Below are 15,507 nucleotides of genomic sequence, written 5' to 3' on the forward strand. Positions count from 1 at the left end.
TACGAAAGGACAATCGGGACTCGCGTCCCATTTCCTTCAGTCGTCCCTGTTCTCCGATGCCCGGAGTTCCGGTCGGCTGCTCTGTCATACTTCTGTTGGCGCTTTTGGGAAATACCAATACTGTGACTCCTGTTGATGTGAGCCCAATCAAAAAAAGGCCGAAAGGAGTTACACGATTCTTTCGATCGCTCTGATCTGGCTGTGTTTGTTCCCATTTTCACGGTCAATCAAAGGCACTGACTGTCAGTCACGGTCGGACTCTCACTGTCAGTCAGCTCCTTATTCGCAAAACGGATAGACCATCCAGAACCTTTTGTATCGGTACCGAATCGTGGGAACAACGGACGAAGTGCAGGCCCGAGTTTTCGTTTCGTGTCGTATGACAGTGAATGATATTCATGTGTGGCGCTTTTGTGCAAAGCGACCAACGCACGGTGTCGTATGCCACGCGTATCCGCTACGTCGTTGACAGTACCGGACGCAGTAAGGACGCAATGCATTTCAGCCAAAGAACAGAACGTGCGGGGGCGGCCACCCATCCGCAGCAAGCAAACGAGGATGGAAACCAACGTCGTCCTTCTACAACGAGATTGCTCACACATATCTCTCGATAATAGAGCGTGCAATAGCAGTCACCATGGGAAAGGAAAAGGTTCACATTAGTTTGGTCGTCATCGGACACGTCGATGCTGGTAAGTTAGCAATGACAAATCTTACAAGGGTGGGAGAACGTTGACAGGAAGGTCGAAGAGGAATTTTTCATTCGTAGTAGGATTGGCTTCGTTGTGACGTTAGTAGTATACGGTTTAGAGCCTTCTCCATTGACTTTTTCTAACGGATGATTTTTGACGCGGTTTACAGGAAAATCCACCACCACAGGTCATTTGATCTACAAATGTGGAGGAATCGATAAGCGTACCATCGAAAAGTTCGAAAAGGAAGCCGCCGAACTCGGAAAGGGATCCTTCAAGTATGCATGGGTCCTCGATAACCTCAAGGCCGAACGTGAACGTGGTATCACCATCGATATTGCGCTGTGGAAGTTTGAGTCTCCCAAGTACTCTTTTACCGTTATTGATGCCCCTGGACATCGTGATTTCATCAAGAACATGATCACCGGAACTTCCCAGGCTGATGTTGCTGTTCTCGTTATTGACTCGTCCCAGGGAGGGTTCGAAGCCGGTATCTCTAAGGACGGACAGACCCGCGAACACGCGCTTCTCGCCTACACTCTTGGAGTGAAGCAGATGATTGTTGCCATGAACAAGATGGACGACAAGACTGTCAAATACGCCGAAGATCGTTACACCGAAATTAAGAATGAAGTCTCTGCCTACCTCAAGAAGGTTGGCTACAAGCCGATGAAGATTCCATTCGTCCCCATCTCCGGTTGGGAGGGTGACAACATGGTGGAAAAGTCCACTAACATGGCCTGGTACAAGGGACCTTACCTGCTCGAGGCCCTTGACAGTGTAACCCCGCCCAAGCGTCCCACCGACAAGGCTCTACGACTTCCCCTCCAGGATGTCTACAAGATCGGTGGTATCGGAACAGTCCCGGTCGGCCGCGTCGAGACCGGAGTCATCAAGCCTGGTATTCACGCTATGTTCGCCCCGTCCGGTATTATTGCCGAAATTAAGTCTGTCGAGATGCACCACGAATCCCTTCCCGAAGCGGTTCCTGGTGACAATGTTGGTTTCAACGTCAAGAACGTAGCCGTCAAGGATCTGCGCCGTGGCTTTGTCGCTTCTGACTCGAAAGCTAGCCCCGCTTCGGGTGTTTCTTCTTTCGAGGCTCAGGTTATTGTCATGAACCATCCCGGTCAGATCTCCAACGGATACTCTCCCGTTCTTGATTGCCACACGGCTCACGTTGCTTGCAAATTCGCCCTTATCAAGGAGAAGATGGATCGCCGAAGTGGAAAGGTTTTGGAACAGAACCCCAAGTTTGTTAAAACTGGAGACGCCTGCATTGTAGACCTCGAGCCTACTAAGCCCTTGTGTGTTGAGAGCTTTACCGATTTCCCCCCGCTTGGTCGTTTCGCTGTGCGTGACATGCGTCAGACCGTGGCTGTTGGTGTCATTAAGGCTACTACCAAGGAAGAAGGCGGCAAGAAGAAGAAATAAACAATGTGATTCGTCTTCTAAACACAATTGATTGACATTACAAAATCTTTTATATTGCTAAAAAAGGACGGTGTTCCTGTGTACAGTAGACGCATTGTCGATGGAATTAGGCCGAGCTTGAGAAGCTCATGGATCCGACCCCTCCAACAGGTTTTTGAATATCACGATAGATTTATTCTTTGTTCAAGAGCTTTCATCGTCACCTGCACCAAGGAGCGCAGCCAAGGAGTTGTAATCCAAAGCATGCTCTATAGCTTCTTCTAGTCCTTGCTTTTGTTCTAGACGATAGAGACTCTTCATATCGTCAAGATCGTCTCTCTGAGTTTTTGCCAGATTTTCGACATCGTACTTGTGCCCATTGAACCATCTCTCGGTGACACATAGGCTTGCGGAAGCATGAAATAATGCAATTGAGAGCGTTGAATGGATATCCAAAAGTGGAGGAGGTACAGTCTCGCAATGCAATGGAATATGTGGGACATGGATAAACGCATCGCAATGCTGAGCTAGCGTCAATTGCACACCAGCTCGGAGACGACTGAGGACAATACAAGTATTTCCAGTTTTTGAAAAATCGTAGCAGTGGATCGGATACGATGTACCCAAAACAACTTCTGCCTCTTCTTGGAAGGTACTTAGTTCGGCCAATGCATTTCGCGTCACGACCAACGACCCGTCTTCGCTGTAGTCTCCAGGCGCCGCACCTAGTAATCCGATGATGGACGTGCAAGCACATTCATCTCGAATATATTGGGAGGCTTGTTCCGCAGTGGGAAATGGAATAATCTCCAAATGTCTTGATGCCCCGTGAGAACCATCAACACTGCATTGCGCATATCCGACAACGACGATAATTTTAACTCCAAAGGCACTCGCGCACCGAAATATCGGACCCAGACTCGTTGATTTCGACGGGTTTTCGATCATTAGGTAAATTTTCGGTGAACAGTTGGATGCAGGAGTCTCCATGACAGATGTTCACTGTTTATGTATGCAACACTCTGATTCCCATCGCTCTTCCTTCATCCGTTGCATTCGCTCTGACCCCGATGTGAATTGGCGGTCCTATAATCTGTGTTCTATTTTGAGTGCTTTTACTTGTTATGAGTCGAGCAGGCTGTCTCTACTCGAGTAAAGATCCAAAGAGGACTTCAGAAGTGTGCAAACTCTAAGGTAAGTGCTTTCATAGTCAACAATGATAATTCTTTCCCAAACTACGATGGCGATCCAGAAATGGGTAGAATGACAGAAAAAGTCTGTCAGCTAACCGGTTCTAACTGGTGTTGGGCAGATCATTTACAGACGTGTATCACGCAACCCAGAGAATTCCTCTCCTCGGAGGGATTGGTCCGAGGGAAGTTGCATCAACAAATCAATCGGAAACTGTTTGATGTAATGTAAATCACTGACAGTGAGCAAGAGTCGAAGCTTCCTTTGCGCCAACGTTGATCCTAACTCATAAAAAGATATAATGGAATTTTCGCAGCCTCAAATCCCTGCTATTGGTGCCGTCATATCAGGAAAAGCAGCAGCAACATGCATGTCGTATCACCGTGAAGGGAAACGTCTATTCGTCATATCTGAAGCCGATGCCCGTATGCAAGTAATCGACTGTGTGGCGGGTAAGCCCGCTCAAGTGCCACTCCGAGTCGATCGCGAGCAGCTGCGTCTTGTAGAAGCAACGTAAGTCGTAAAAAGCATTCCCCCATGTTATCCTTAGGAAGTCACATGCGAAGAAGACGACAAACTCTTACACTTGATGCGTGGCTTGCCTTTTTTGAGTAGGCATCACGACCACTGTGTGTTATTTTCCGGGAAAGGGTTGTCCAATCAACCTCCAGGACAGAGGAATGCCATCAACTATTACTCGGTTCACGACAATAAAATTCTGCGTAAATTCAAAGGCCACCAGGATAAAATTTCTTGCTTAAGCATGTGTCCGGCAGACGATACGTTCTTATCCAGTGGCGACGACCGATCCGTGCGGCTTTGGAATGTGCAACAGGCTGGGTGCTTGGCGGAATGCAAACTTCCCGTAGAAGCGGCGGGCGGGACTTTGGCTGTTTTTGACTCGACGGGATTGGTGTTCTGTGTAGCTGCCCGCATGAATACTGGTACGGGATACTACCTGCACCTTTATGACGCCCGGAATTTTAGTGCAGGGGCGTTTGCGGAACTCAAAGTACTTTTTGACGATCTAGAAAATGCTATTGATACCCACATTATTGGCTCAACGTCTGACCAGACAGCGAAACTCGCAAAAGGAAACTGGAGTAGATTGTCCTTTAATCAATCGGGAAACCAGATTTTGGTGGGTGCTGACGCAGGCCTTTCCATTCTTTTGGATGGGTTTGAGGGAACGATTCAACGCGTATTTTGGAGTAAGTCTCTTGAACCGGCGGTCTCCTGCTTTTCGGGGGACGACGCGGCTTTGATAGAAGGCCACGACGACGGGACAATATATTGCTACAACCTTAAAACAGGAATGATGGTTAAACGATTGGATGGTCATGTTGGACCGATTGGAGCAATCGCCTCCAATCCAGCTAATATACAGCTGGCCAGTGCTTGCAAAGACGTTGTACTTTGGACCTGGTAAACATGTAAAGGATTACAAACGATTCTGTTGCTCCTCTGCACGATGTATCTTACCGGGCTTCTTCAAGTCGTCTTTTCATGAGTGGGGTATTCATCCTTCACGCACTATGAAGGTTGATGCATTGTACAATTTGCTAAAGTGTACTATTTATCGGAACAACAACCGAGTTGCGCTATAGACCTAGTTTCCTAGCACGTCCTGGTTTTCCTTTCTCCAATTCTCCATCGCATTCTGTACTTCTTTCAGCAGATGGTCTGTCTCGCTTCCCAAGTCTTCAATTGCATTTGATAAAACTTCAGTTGGAGAAGTATGGCTGCTGTTTGTTTGGACTTTTAGCTCCATATAATTTATAAGCGGATGGGGGTGGATGTAACCAGCAAAGCGAACACCAGGATCGCGAAGAAGCTGCATTCGCAATAAGTTCAGAACTGTGTGATCTTCTTTATTGAGTCGGAAGGTACCGGCGTTTGTCACTTTTGTGTCAGTGGTGTAGACGATCTTGCGTTCACCACTATCTTCGTCCAACAAAAAGGACGAAGCGCGTTCTGGTGCGTTCATGCTCCCAATCACCTCACTTCAAACAGCTGTCCTGTATCACCACTGCCGACTTATGATTTTTATTCGTAGCTCGTTTCAACTTGAACTCGGTACAACTATTTTCTCTCGCAGTCAGTACGTTTCAACTTGAGCTCAGTACAATTATTTTCTCTCACAGTCAGTCAAAACCCGAAGCAGCTTGTTTTCCTTCTGCAGAGGGATAGCGTATTGAACGATAACTTGTGCCATCGGCTTCCGCTTGTAGACGCCTTGCTTCGAAGTGAGAAGGTCATACAATCATCTAGCTAGATAAACCAAGTCCACTTATCCTCTTGTCTATTGGGTAATAAATGTCTTATACGAATGTTAAATATTGTGCATCACAGAATAAACTGTTTGCAACTTTTCGACAAAAAATTCAGAAATCCTGTGTCAACCATCGCTTCAGTCAGGATCTTTGTGAAAAGTCATGGTGCATATAAAACACACTATTTCACTTTGGCTGATACTGGCGTCATCGTTTGGAAGCGATTGTCTATGCCGTGCCTTTGTTCCGAGAAGGGGCGATCTTGTGTTAAAGTCTTATAGTGTGCATTCGCCACAACTCAATTTCCAGCGCAGCGCCCTCTCTGTGCTTCCAGTAACGGAACTAGAAAAGATTAAAAGAGTATACTGCATCTCTGATCTCCATACAGACCACATTGATAATTTGAAATGGTTGCGAAACCAAGTTTCTGGTTCAAGCCTCAAAGAAACTGACCTTGTTGTTGTTGCCGGTGATATTTCACATGAATACAATCGCCTTACCGAAACCCTTCAAGTTTTGCGCCAGCGATGTCAAGTTTTCTTTATTGCCGGAAACCATGAAGCCTGGCTCACAAAGGAGGACCCTCGGTCATCCATGAAAAAGCTGCAACTCGTCGAAGCGGTCTGCGAGAAAATAGGTGTGCACACCAAGCCAATTTATGTAAACGGAAATTACCCTCTGTGGATTGCTCCTACACACTCGTGGTACGATGGAACGTTATCTTTTGACGAAATTCTCAGCAAAGGCTTTAACGAATGGCCGTGGGTTGACTTTGTGCGTTGCGAATGGTCTCCAGATCGGTTTCCAGCATTTCCAAAGTCATCAGGACGGGGAAGAATACCACAAGGCTTAGTCGAACATTTTCTTGAATTGAATGAACCCTTCCTCCAATATTTACAAGAACAAATATCCGCTGGGGAAGCTGTCCTGACGGTTTCGCATTTTTTGCCCAATAAACAATGTCTTCCAGATTGGTGCGACTTGAAATCTTCCAGTTTCGATGCAGGCGGGTGGCTCGATCACGGTGCAGGCGGCATGAGCGCCAAATTTGCCAAGGTTGCAGGGTCGAAACTTATTGACAACCAATTGCGTTCTTTAAAATTACCAGGGGCGACAAAACATTTGCATTTGTTTGGGCATTCCCACCGTCCGAAGGACTTCACGTTTGATGGTCTCCGTTATATCCACAACCCTCTTGGCAAACCAAGAGAGCGAGCCTTGCACATGATATCTCCAAATGTCAATTTTCAACTTCTCTGGAATACAAAAACGGGAGAGGTAGCGGGAAAGCCGGTGATTTGTTACTGGGAGGAAGAAGGTGGGGGTGTTGAGAAACTTAGGGAAAGACTTGAAAAGAATCGGCAGAAAGTTTCATCCAGGCAATACAAGGACGGTATTTAGATGGAATAGGAAGATTCACTGTCAGTTGTCTTGAGAAGCAGCAGAGATGAAAGCATTAACAGTCACAAGCACATCAATGAGCTCAGAAAAGATGTAAATAAACCTTATTTGTGCTGACAAACTTGCAAAGTGAAATGCTACTGCTGCCATGCTCCTGAGTTGTGACAATGGACAAAGCCACACAAAACGGATGTAAACAATGTTTGGCGGTTGTCATATTTGAGTCACACTGCCGTCAAAGGCCCTCTGTCTCCAACTCAATTACCACCTTGTCACACGGAGAAGAAAATGCAGACATCTCTTCTCCGTTGTTTGTGAGGGCAAAGGTTTGACCATGAGGGAGTGCTGCAATAAGTAATCTATTACTGAAACATCAAATTAGAAGATTCCGGGAATATACCTCCACATTCAAAACAAGGATTTTAATCATTTGAACTTTGACCATACACTCAGAACTGACTGTCCTCACTACCAATACTTCAAAGAAAGCACAGTATTCAACACTACTAGATGTAGTAACACTTTGGACAATGAACTCTCAGTAAACTTGATGGTTACTTGCGTCATGACTATTTCACTCTTAGCTCAGCAAAAGGGGTCTTCAGTTAGAAACAAAGTCTGTAGAGACTTGACAGAAACTGCATGTGTACGTGCATATCTGCAATCTTCTGTTTAGATAGAAATCAACAGATGGCAAAGAAAGATTGCACAGGGATTTGAGTCCTGGATGGATCACAATCGTGAGTCATACGAGTGCTATTGACTGTAACTTCAAATCTTGTAAAATATTCCGTCGATGAGAATCAAATTATCACAACGATAGTAATTTGTTACATTTTAACAAACAGGATAGTGGTTCATACGCTCCGAGCGTTCGGTCAACATCCAATGCGAATTCCAAGTCGATTTCGCTCTCTACTTTGTGGCATACTGTGCTCGACTTTGAGTGCAGACGAAGCTTTGAGTAAGACACAAATTCTCGACGTACTAGTTGTCCAGAATATTGTCACGGAATTAAGAACCGCTCAAAAACAGTTTATGCCAGACGCTGCATCGCCTCTATTTCCTCGCCCCTTTATAACTGCGGCGTATGCCCAAAGTGTAGATGGAAAATTAGCAGCTTACAACGGCAAAGAAGAAGTCGAGACGACGAGCAACTTTCCTCTCAGTGGTAGTGATTCTTTGCTGCTCACCCACGCAATACGAGCCTCTCATGACGGTGTACTTATCGGCGGAAAAACACTCTCTATTGACAATCCAAGACTCACGAATAGACTTTGGGATCACGATTCTTTAAAACTGCACGCTCAACCGACTTCTATCGTATTGGACACACACCTTAACAACATACAGAGCTTGGGAGATTCGATGAGATTGAAGCATCCCATCATTTGTTGTAGCAAAGAAGCAGCATCATCGTGCAAAGAGCTTCCCTCTAGTGTGGTGCTTCTTCCTTGTCGATGTTCAAAGAATGGCCAGATTGATTTAGGTGACATGCTCCACAAACTTTACATTGGATATGGTATAAAATCTTTAATGATTGAAGGTGGTCCGACATTACTCAAGTCGTTTTTGGATGATCAGCTTGTGGACTGTCTTTGTATAACTATTGCACCCAAATTTCTCGGATCAGGGATTGGCGTGTCCACCAACAAAGGTTACCATCTCCCTGTTTCGACAACTAATTTTTACATCGTTGGAAAAGACTGTTGTATGATTAGTGTGATTCGGTAACGATCGGCATTAAAGGTCAATGCATGCAGATTTTATTCAAAGTCCAAAAGAGATCAAGTGGTTGTTTCTTGAAGTGAGTCACATCACGACGCCAGACCGTCAAGAAGCGCCCAGCAAAGAAGACCAATACTTGCATAACAAAGTATATTGACTGTCACAACAAAGCTTTTGAACGCCCACATATTCCTTCTTCCAATTCCCGTACCTGTCCATGGGCATCTTCAATACAAGATTGAAAGCACATGATCAGTTTGTGTCCGGCGAAAGAACTTTCTACATTCAAAGATACAATGGTACTTACAGATGATCGTAATCTTGGATAAGAACGGCACATTCACGACAATAAAGTGCACCGGGAGGACGAAAGCTCCCCACCTGCTCGTTCCAAAACCAACCCCCTTGACCTGCTTCTTCGTCCACAACGCGGTCCATGAGACCTGGGTCCCTGCACGACACACAGAATAGCGAAAACAAAACTGCCCCGACAGCCAATCCATATATTGCGATCAACCAAGAGGGCTAAAAAATACATCAGGTCACACAATAAAAGGTTGTCGCCACAATCAGAAATATATAAAACTTACCAATCCAAACCTATCATCGAATATTAAAAAAAAAGACACCAGGCCAGCGACACCCATAATCAACGGTAGAGTGACGAAAACGCAAAAAGGCCAGCAAGGACCAGCAATTAGGATGGGTGTACCGTCTGCATAGCTGCAAAGTACGAACATGTTCCCAATTCTACGAGCGCAACAGCAGCAAAACGTATTTATGTCGCGCGAGAGTGTTCCTTGTTCCACTTCTCGTTCCCAAGCGACGGATACTGCATACCTAAAGCGTTTCAATGACAAAAGCTACTTGAGAACTAAGTTCAATAGCAATATCTCAGCCAAACAGAACTGGCTTACTGTTTTTTCCGTCGGCGCGGTAGAACAGGTGGTTCAACAGCTTGCCCATTGTGGCTTCTTGCCTGAAAAGCAGCGTCACGCGCAGTCATTGGGGTGTTTAATCTATCTCGTCCTGCGAAGGAGGCTGTGTCGGAGATACTCGGACGAGGATCGGTAGGTTTCGGTTGCTCTCTGTCACCCATTGCTGCTGCGGGGGCTGAAAGAAAGTTTGGCTGTCAGGGATTCAGCTAGGAAAGAGAATTTGCAACTCCTATAATTGATGTATTCTTCATTCTGGTTTTACTCACTGTCAGAGGTATCGCCGTTGCTTCGCAGCGTGGGCAGCACTTTTTTGTCATCGCCATGACTCCGTTTGGCCGTTTGAACCGGTACACTTCTGGAAGGATCGAGAGAGGACAATATTCATGACCGTTATGAGCCTGTCCGTGGGCAGGATTCTGTCTTCCTGTCATAACAGTAGCACAAACTCTGCCATGGTGCATGATCTCGCCTTTACTACTACTAGTAGGCCTCACCAAAGCTTCTCAAGACAAACAGACGTCCAATCAAAAAGTAGGTAGTTAAAATGCGAAGTGCTTGATGCGAAGATTCGATGACCGGACACATTTTCCAGTCACGGCTCACAGTCAGAAGAATGTTTACTGTTAGTCCTGCGAGTCAAATCTTGGGCCAGACGAGCAACAGCGGATCCCCGCACAACAATTGAAACCGGACGAATGCGTAACGCAACACGGTACTTCCACCATGAAGTTTTGTAAGAATCTGCAACGTGTAGTTGATATCTCAGACCCTGAGTGGGCTCCGTATTGGACTAACTACAAAATGCTGAAGGTATGCCGAGAGAGGAGACGTTTGTCAAGCTGCCATGCACCATGGAGGGTTCTCGAATTTGTTTCCATCGGTGGTACGAGTGTTTGTTTTCGGGAGTGGTCGGTCAGGCTGACTATTCGCATCTATCAGCGGTTATCCGACTCTTATATGTTTTTCGTCTCTGGTCTTCCTCAACTGCATTTTTCATAAGTGGATTGCGAAACTCGTTTCAGATTATGTATTTCTCTTGAATCTTTGCCACTGTCATCGAATCTCTCTGAATTCGGCGGAACACTAGTTTGACCATGTTGGCCGTAAAATCGCTTCTCACCGTATTGCTGATTGCTTTTCTACCAGAAATTAATCAAGGAGTTACCTTCCTTGGTACCGGGTGAGGATACAACCGGAAGAGAGGCCGAAAAAAGGTCACGAGCGCCATCTACCGAAGGGCCGAGGTCAGATTCACCCGAGTCATTCGACTCCTCGATGATTGCTTCGACTGGATCTCAGCACCGTGGCGATAGAACAACAGAAAATGAATCTCATATGACTTCATTCGAACAGGATGATACAGAGGAAGGGACGAATCCTCCTCATGAGGCCGCGTATAGAAAAGAAGAGCTCAATCGTAGTCCTGGTGAAATTGCTTTTTTTAAACTGTTGCACACTGAGTTTAAGAAAGCCACGTTCTTTTTTGACAAGGCTCAGCAAGAGTTTATTATTCGAGAAGAACGTGTTCAGGAAGGAAGCAAAATTATGGAACAACCGAATTCTATCATGGTGAATGAGAAATGGTCCTTGTTGGCGAAGAGTATATACAGACTTTACAAGGATTTACTCCTTTTCGAAACGTTTGCTATCATGACATACTGCTCCTTTTCGAAGATTCTAAAAAAGCATGACAAAGTGACTGGTCATCAGACTCGAAAAGCATTTATGGCAAACGTTGTGAATAAGGCAAATTTCACAAATTATCCAAGAGTTTTGGAGATGATTAGTCGGTGCGAGCATTTGTACGATGGAGTTTCAAATCGTCTTTTACAAGAAGGAAAGGAAGGTCTGTATGAAGATGAACGCCTCTTTATCAACATGATTGCTCGTTTAAACGAACAAGCCCTTGATACTGCGGAAGGAGAAGGCGCACCGGATCGAAAGTCTGGACGTCGTAGTCTTGCTCTTCCGGCCACATATCCACGAGTACAAGAGACCGCTGCAGTGTCAACGCTCCGCTCATTGGTCGAAGAAAACGACCTACGGGCTTCGGCTGCACATGTCTCCGAAGGTCACGTTGGTGATGATTCGGACGGCGATTCGAAGCGTCCGGCAGATGAGCCCTCATCGCCGCCTTCGAAACGAAAAAAGGCTTTGAAATAGCCCCCGGAGCTGGAAGATCTTTTTGTCGCCAGTGGCTATGCAGTGTGCAATGCCTGCCAGTTCCCCGTTCCGCCCTTGAAACAAAGACATATGGAAGCATGTTGTCTTTATATAGGTTTTGTAAAATTATTTCGTAGAAGTACTCCAAGTTATGAATATAGTCTGTACCGAGCCTTTTTGAAAGGGAAAATAGACCGAGGTCAAAACGCTGTTATTGTCCGTGGGACATACGGACGAGAAATTGCCCACCAACATTCCGGATCAAAAACCATCCACGCTGCAAAATGTGCGGTACAGAAAATAAGCATGTTCTTTGCAGCGGAAGTGTACTACTAGCCAGAGTCAATGGAACCAAAAAAATGGATGTGACAATCGTTGTACCTTCCAAGGCTGGAGCCTGGTTAGAAAGAAAAAGCTCTGACTCCGAAAGGGGCGACAATCCCTTGTTTGTCTATGTAATATTGCCGCAGTCTCGGCTTCTATGGAGAGAAATTCTACCTTGCTTGATGCGCTCGGAGAATAAAGTGTTTCGTGGCCTTGTTCGTGCACTTTTTAAAATGCTGCCTCAAAAGCAGCTTCTATCATTTCATCCGGTTGATAGCATCGCGGAGAACTCAAGGATGTCTTCATACGAGGTTGACCGTGAATGCTTGTCCCCCATATACAAGAGAAGACTGAAACGAAAATCTGGGACAGTAACACGACCAATTTTCGTTTGGATAAATCCCACCAATCTGAATAAATTCGAATACACATTTTCGGAGCTTCTCAATCATTGGGAAAAAAAGCTGATCAAGGCTCAATCCATGGCAGGTTACTGCGCAACACTAGGTGGGGGCTTTTTCATGTGCAACCACTGGACCACGGCGGTACAGTTGGCCAAAAAGCAGCAAATATTGGCGGCATTAATAGGCGACAACTCCATGTATTACAAATGTGAACTCAATCAAGCGTACAATCATGTTTACGCTGGCAACTTTAATACGGCCAAACAATTGATACGAAATGTGTATATGTCATCCTTGGCGCAACCTCATGTGGACAATGTTCTGGTCCAAATGTGTTACAGTGCATGGCTCTTCTGTAATCGAGTGTTTAAGGCCAAGCTTGCTCGGGATGCAAACACTTCGAAAACAGTTGATGATTTCTTGCGTATACGGCTAGTGCAGGATAGGTCTTGCGATGAGGACTTACAAAGCGCTCGATCGTTGTTAGTCTCTTAATGTATAGAATAAAGAAATGCAAAGAATTTATTTTTTTGAATTTGTTCCTTTGCTACTCCCCAGTACACTTTTTATGACCTCTGCAGCAGGTTCTTTAGCAGCTCCAAGGAATCCACCCTTACTGACCACTTCCTGAAGCAACAGTTTCGTCTCCGTTAGGAGTCTCTGTCGATCGCTATTCTTCATTTCGTTGCTTGCTTTCAAGTAAGCCTCTTTTGCGGCTAGCTGCCGTTCCAGGTTGGACAGATTATCTCGCATTTTTTGCAAATGATCTTTTGCTCGATCGTTGTATTTGAACATCCCGAAGAAGAGGTCAAACGAATCGGTCCCCATCATGTCAGCAACATCGCATAGCGCAGCATATTCTTTAGAGACTACGGGCGTTGGAGGAAGAAGTTGTTTGTCAACCAATAAGCGACCCATCAAGTGCGTGACAAACTCGGCGTCCGCAATAGTGGCATCGTGTTGTTCGGCACTCATTTCAACCATTTGACACCGAGCTTCTTCGAAAATCTTCAAAAAGTGCTCACATCGTGGAATATTGGCAATGCGGACCTTCTCATATATTAATGGACGTCCGTCCCAAGATGGTGTCACATATGGATTTTCTTCGGCTTGAACGGGTCCTAGCATTAGGTGCATCGAAACCAAGTCAATCTCAGGGTAGCTACCAAGCGTACGTAGCAGAACAGCTTTGGGATGGGCATTCAAATTACACATTTCAACCACAAGCTTCCCTTTCAAAGCCTCCAAAGGCATAGAAGTGATTGCATCCTCGAAGTCGACAAGAGGTACAGCAAAAACGACGACATCCAAGGTCTGAAGAAACTTCAACATCTCAAAGTTGGAAAAGTATTCTACTCCTAGCTTCTGTGCGTCGATCGACTAAGCCGAATATCAGGTGAGTCGCTGTGACAGCAATGGTGATCGCCGTGTGACGTGAGATGGGAACGCACCTTATCTTGCTTCGGGTCTATGCACGAAATGTGGTGTTTTGCACTCAGTTTGGCCGCGAGGAGCTGCCCAAATCCGTCAAACCCAACAATCCCAATCGTGAGTGGTTGCACATCTTGAGAGTTTTCATCGGACAATATACTTAGATCCTTAGCGTCGACCATCATATGACGCATGCGATCCACATCCTGCGCAACTGGTCCAACGAGACGTGATTTTTGTGGATACGAACCCAGAATACGGACAAAGTCGGCCTGTTCACGCAAATGAGCTAAGGCATTCTGCGTATTCTCGTCCAACTGATTCGCCAGGAAATCAAGATAGAAACAGTAGCGGAAACGGGGTAAATCGGCTTTGTTTCGTGCTTTCTTTCCCATCTGCTGCGACTTGAATTTCAAAAAGTTCAAAAGGGATGCAGATGTCGGACGGGATTCAATCTTGGAAAAATCAATATCGCGTGACGCAAAGCAAGCGAGAGCTTTATAGAGAGCTCCAGGGGTGTTGGGCAACGTGAAGACGACTGAAGTTTTGGCTGGGATTTTTTTTGTCAAGTATTGTACCACATCCTTTCGGGAGAGCAGCAAGAATCGTGTAAAGTTTGTATCGTCATCTTCAATACCTTCGCCCAAGCAGTTTAGGCCGTATGTCTTTCCCGCTAAGTCAGAAGCAATGGCTGCTGTATTCTCTGGCGTGCACTTTGGTCGTTCCGGCAGGCCTTCCCCCTCAGATATCATCTTTGCCGATCCTGCTGTGTCGTACGTTGCCACCGGAGTAATGCCAAGTCCCCGCAAGAAATTGTCACACTGCGCCAAAGCTTGAGCTGCAGTGAAAAGGAGAACATCAATAAGATACGTTTTCACAGAGTTTTTTAAATACAAATCGACTTTTGCTTACGATGTGATATGGCGTATTTGATGTCTTCTCGTCTGACGCCGGGTTTGGCCAAGAGACAGTGTTTGACACGAAAGTCGTGTTCTCCGATGATGGTGAGATCATACCGCAGCATGAGGTCGTAATTTTCGTGGATGCTACCGCCAAGAGAATTCTCTATCGGTAAGCACGCATAATCGCACTCGCCCGAGGCGACTGCTCGGAAGCAGGCTTCAAAGTTTGGATGCCCAACGGCCGTCACTTTTGGTCCGAGAAGCTCACGGGTTGCCTTCTCCGAATAGGCGCCCGATACGCCTTGGTAGGCTACACGCATAGGCACACTAGGCATATTCGACGAACCACGCGGTGATCCTGGCATGGATCCTCCGCGGATTGGTTGGTTCGCATCACAGCTGATTTGCTTGGTCACACCATCGTCCAACAATGTCGAGGATCGGGGAAGCAAGGTGATGGACTGAAAGCCATCAAATAGATTCGCGGCTCTCGTTATACTTAGGAGAGAGAGAAGAAAATATAGTGATCTTACAGACGAAATCATGTTCAAGGATGGACGAGACCGCGTAACATCTGACTTTGCCTTTGCTACCATAATGGTTCTTCTACTACAGACAAAGAGAAACCTAAAATGGACGGACAACAA

The 15,507-nt window shown here is 45.9% G+C and overlaps 9 protein-coding genes across 9 annotated transcripts; 5 read left to right on the forward strand and 4 right to left on the reverse strand.

Annotated features, from left to right (window-relative positions):
* The first annotated feature begins 593 nt into the window (after positions 1 to 593).
* On the forward strand, positions 594 to 2,176 carry PHATRDRAFT_28737 (predicted protein). The gene is made up of 2 exons (XM_002181557.1): positions 594 to 692; positions 862 to 2,176. Exons 1-2 carry the CDS (start codon positions 638 to 640, stop codon positions 2,124 to 2,126), a joined length of 1,320 nt encoding a protein of 439 aa, XP_002181593.1. The 5' UTR covers positions 594 to 637; the 3' UTR covers positions 2,127 to 2,176.
* A 133-nt stretch (positions 2,177 to 2,309) lies between these two features.
* On the reverse strand, positions 2,310 to 3,281 carry PHATRDRAFT_47428 (predicted protein; the record flags this gene model as incomplete). The annotated part of the gene is made up of 1 exon (XM_002181727.1): positions 2,310 to 3,281. The coding sequence occupies exon 1, from the start codon at positions 3,093 to 3,095 to the stop codon at positions 2,310 to 2,312; it is 786 nt and encodes a 261-aa protein (XP_002181763.1). The 5' UTR covers positions 3,096 to 3,281.
* A 228-nt stretch (positions 3,282 to 3,509) lies between these two features.
* Positions 3,510 to 4,308, forward strand: PHATRDRAFT_28743 (predicted protein; the record flags this gene model as incomplete). The annotated part of the gene is made up of 2 exons (XM_002181558.1): positions 3,510 to 3,809; positions 3,912 to 4,308. Coding segments are annotated over exons 1-2 (609 nt in total), but the record flags the coding sequence as incomplete, so codon positions are not given.
* Positions 4,309 to 4,507: 199 nt separating this feature from the next.
* PHATRDRAFT_47430 (predicted protein) lies at positions 4,508 to 5,481 on the reverse strand. The gene has a single exon (XM_002181728.1). It carries the CDS (start codon positions 5,281 to 5,283, stop codon positions 4,906 to 4,908), a length of 378 nt encoding a protein of 125 aa, XP_002181764.1. The 5' UTR covers positions 5,284 to 5,481; the 3' UTR covers positions 4,508 to 4,905.
* Positions 5,482 to 5,716: 235 nt separating this feature from the next.
* PHATRDRAFT_47431 (predicted protein) lies at positions 5,717 to 7,109 on the forward strand. The gene has a single exon (XM_002181559.1). The coding sequence runs from the start codon at positions 5,732 to 5,734 to the stop codon at positions 6,968 to 6,970; it is 1,239 nt and encodes a 412-aa protein (XP_002181595.1). The 5' UTR covers positions 5,717 to 5,731; the 3' UTR covers positions 6,971 to 7,109.
* A 692-nt stretch (positions 7,110 to 7,801) lies between these two features.
* PHATRDRAFT_47432 (predicted protein) lies at positions 7,802 to 8,704 on the forward strand (the record flags this gene model as incomplete). The annotated part of the gene is made up of 1 exon (XM_002181560.1): positions 7,802 to 8,704. The coding sequence occupies exon 1, from the start codon at positions 7,859 to 7,861 to the stop codon at positions 8,702 to 8,704; it is 846 nt and encodes a 281-aa protein (XP_002181596.1). The 5' UTR covers positions 7,802 to 7,858.
* Positions 8,705 to 8,787: 83 nt separating this feature from the next.
* PHATRDRAFT_37648 (predicted protein) lies at positions 8,788 to 10,067 on the reverse strand (the record flags this gene model as incomplete). Its single annotated transcript, XM_002181729.1, has 5 exons — positions 8,788 to 8,833; positions 9,006 to 9,223; positions 9,289 to 9,448; positions 9,616 to 9,827; positions 9,903 to 10,067. The coding sequence occupies 5 exons, from the start codon at positions 10,065 to 10,067 to the stop codon at positions 8,788 to 8,790; spliced, it is 801 nt and encodes a 266-aa protein (XP_002181765.1).
* Positions 10,068 to 10,234: 167 nt separating this feature from the next.
* On the forward strand, positions 10,235 to 11,945 carry PHATRDRAFT_47434 (predicted protein). The gene is made up of 2 exons (XM_002181561.1): positions 10,235 to 10,446; positions 10,783 to 11,945. Exons 1-2 carry the CDS (start codon positions 10,360 to 10,362, stop codon positions 11,797 to 11,799), a joined length of 1,104 nt encoding a protein of 367 aa, XP_002181597.1. The 5' UTR covers positions 10,235 to 10,359; the 3' UTR covers positions 11,800 to 11,945.
* A 2,249-nt stretch (positions 11,946 to 14,194) lies between these two features.
* On the reverse strand, positions 14,195 to 15,180 carry PHATRDRAFT_3267 (predicted protein; the record flags this gene model as incomplete). Its single annotated transcript, XM_002181730.1, has 2 exons — positions 14,195 to 14,796; positions 14,871 to 15,180. Coding segments are annotated over 2 exons (912 nt in total), but the record flags the coding sequence as incomplete, so codon positions are not given.
* Between the last annotated feature and the right edge of the window lie 327 nt (positions 15,181 to 15,507).

This window comes from Phaeodactylum tricornutum, chromosome 13 (genome assembly GCF_000150955.2).
Source record: "Phaeodactylum tricornutum CCAP 1055/1 chromosome 13, whole genome shotgun sequence".
Classification (NCBI taxonomy): Eukaryota; Bacillariophyta; class Bacillariophyceae; order Surirellales; family Neidiaceae; genus Phaeodactylum; species Phaeodactylum tricornutum.

Bases quoted from the DNA above. Each gene is read 5' to 3' on its own strand.
- PHATRDRAFT_28737 (XM_002181557.1), top strand. From the start codon at position 638: ATGGGAAAGGAAAAGGTTCACATTAGTTTGGTCGTCATCGGACACGTC. The intron at 693-861 runs GTAAGTTAGCAA...CGCGGTTTACAG, and splicing joins CATCGGACACGTCGATGCTG to GAAAATCCACCACCACAGGT.
- PHATRDRAFT_47430 (XM_002181728.1), bottom strand. From the start codon at position 5,283: ATGAACGCACCAGAACGCGCTTCGTCCTTTTTGTTGGACGAAGATAGT.
- PHATRDRAFT_47431 (XM_002181559.1), top strand. From the start codon at position 5,732: ATGGTGCATATAAAACACACTATTTCACTTTGGCTGATACTGGCGTCA.
- PHATRDRAFT_47434 (XM_002181561.1), top strand. From the start codon at position 10,360: ATGAAGTTTTGTAAGAATCTGCAACGTGTAGTTGATATCTCAGACCCT. The intron at 10,447-10,782 runs GTATGCCGAGAG...CTTTTCTACCAG, and splicing joins CTAACTACAAAATGCTGAAG to AAATTAATCAAGGAGTTACC.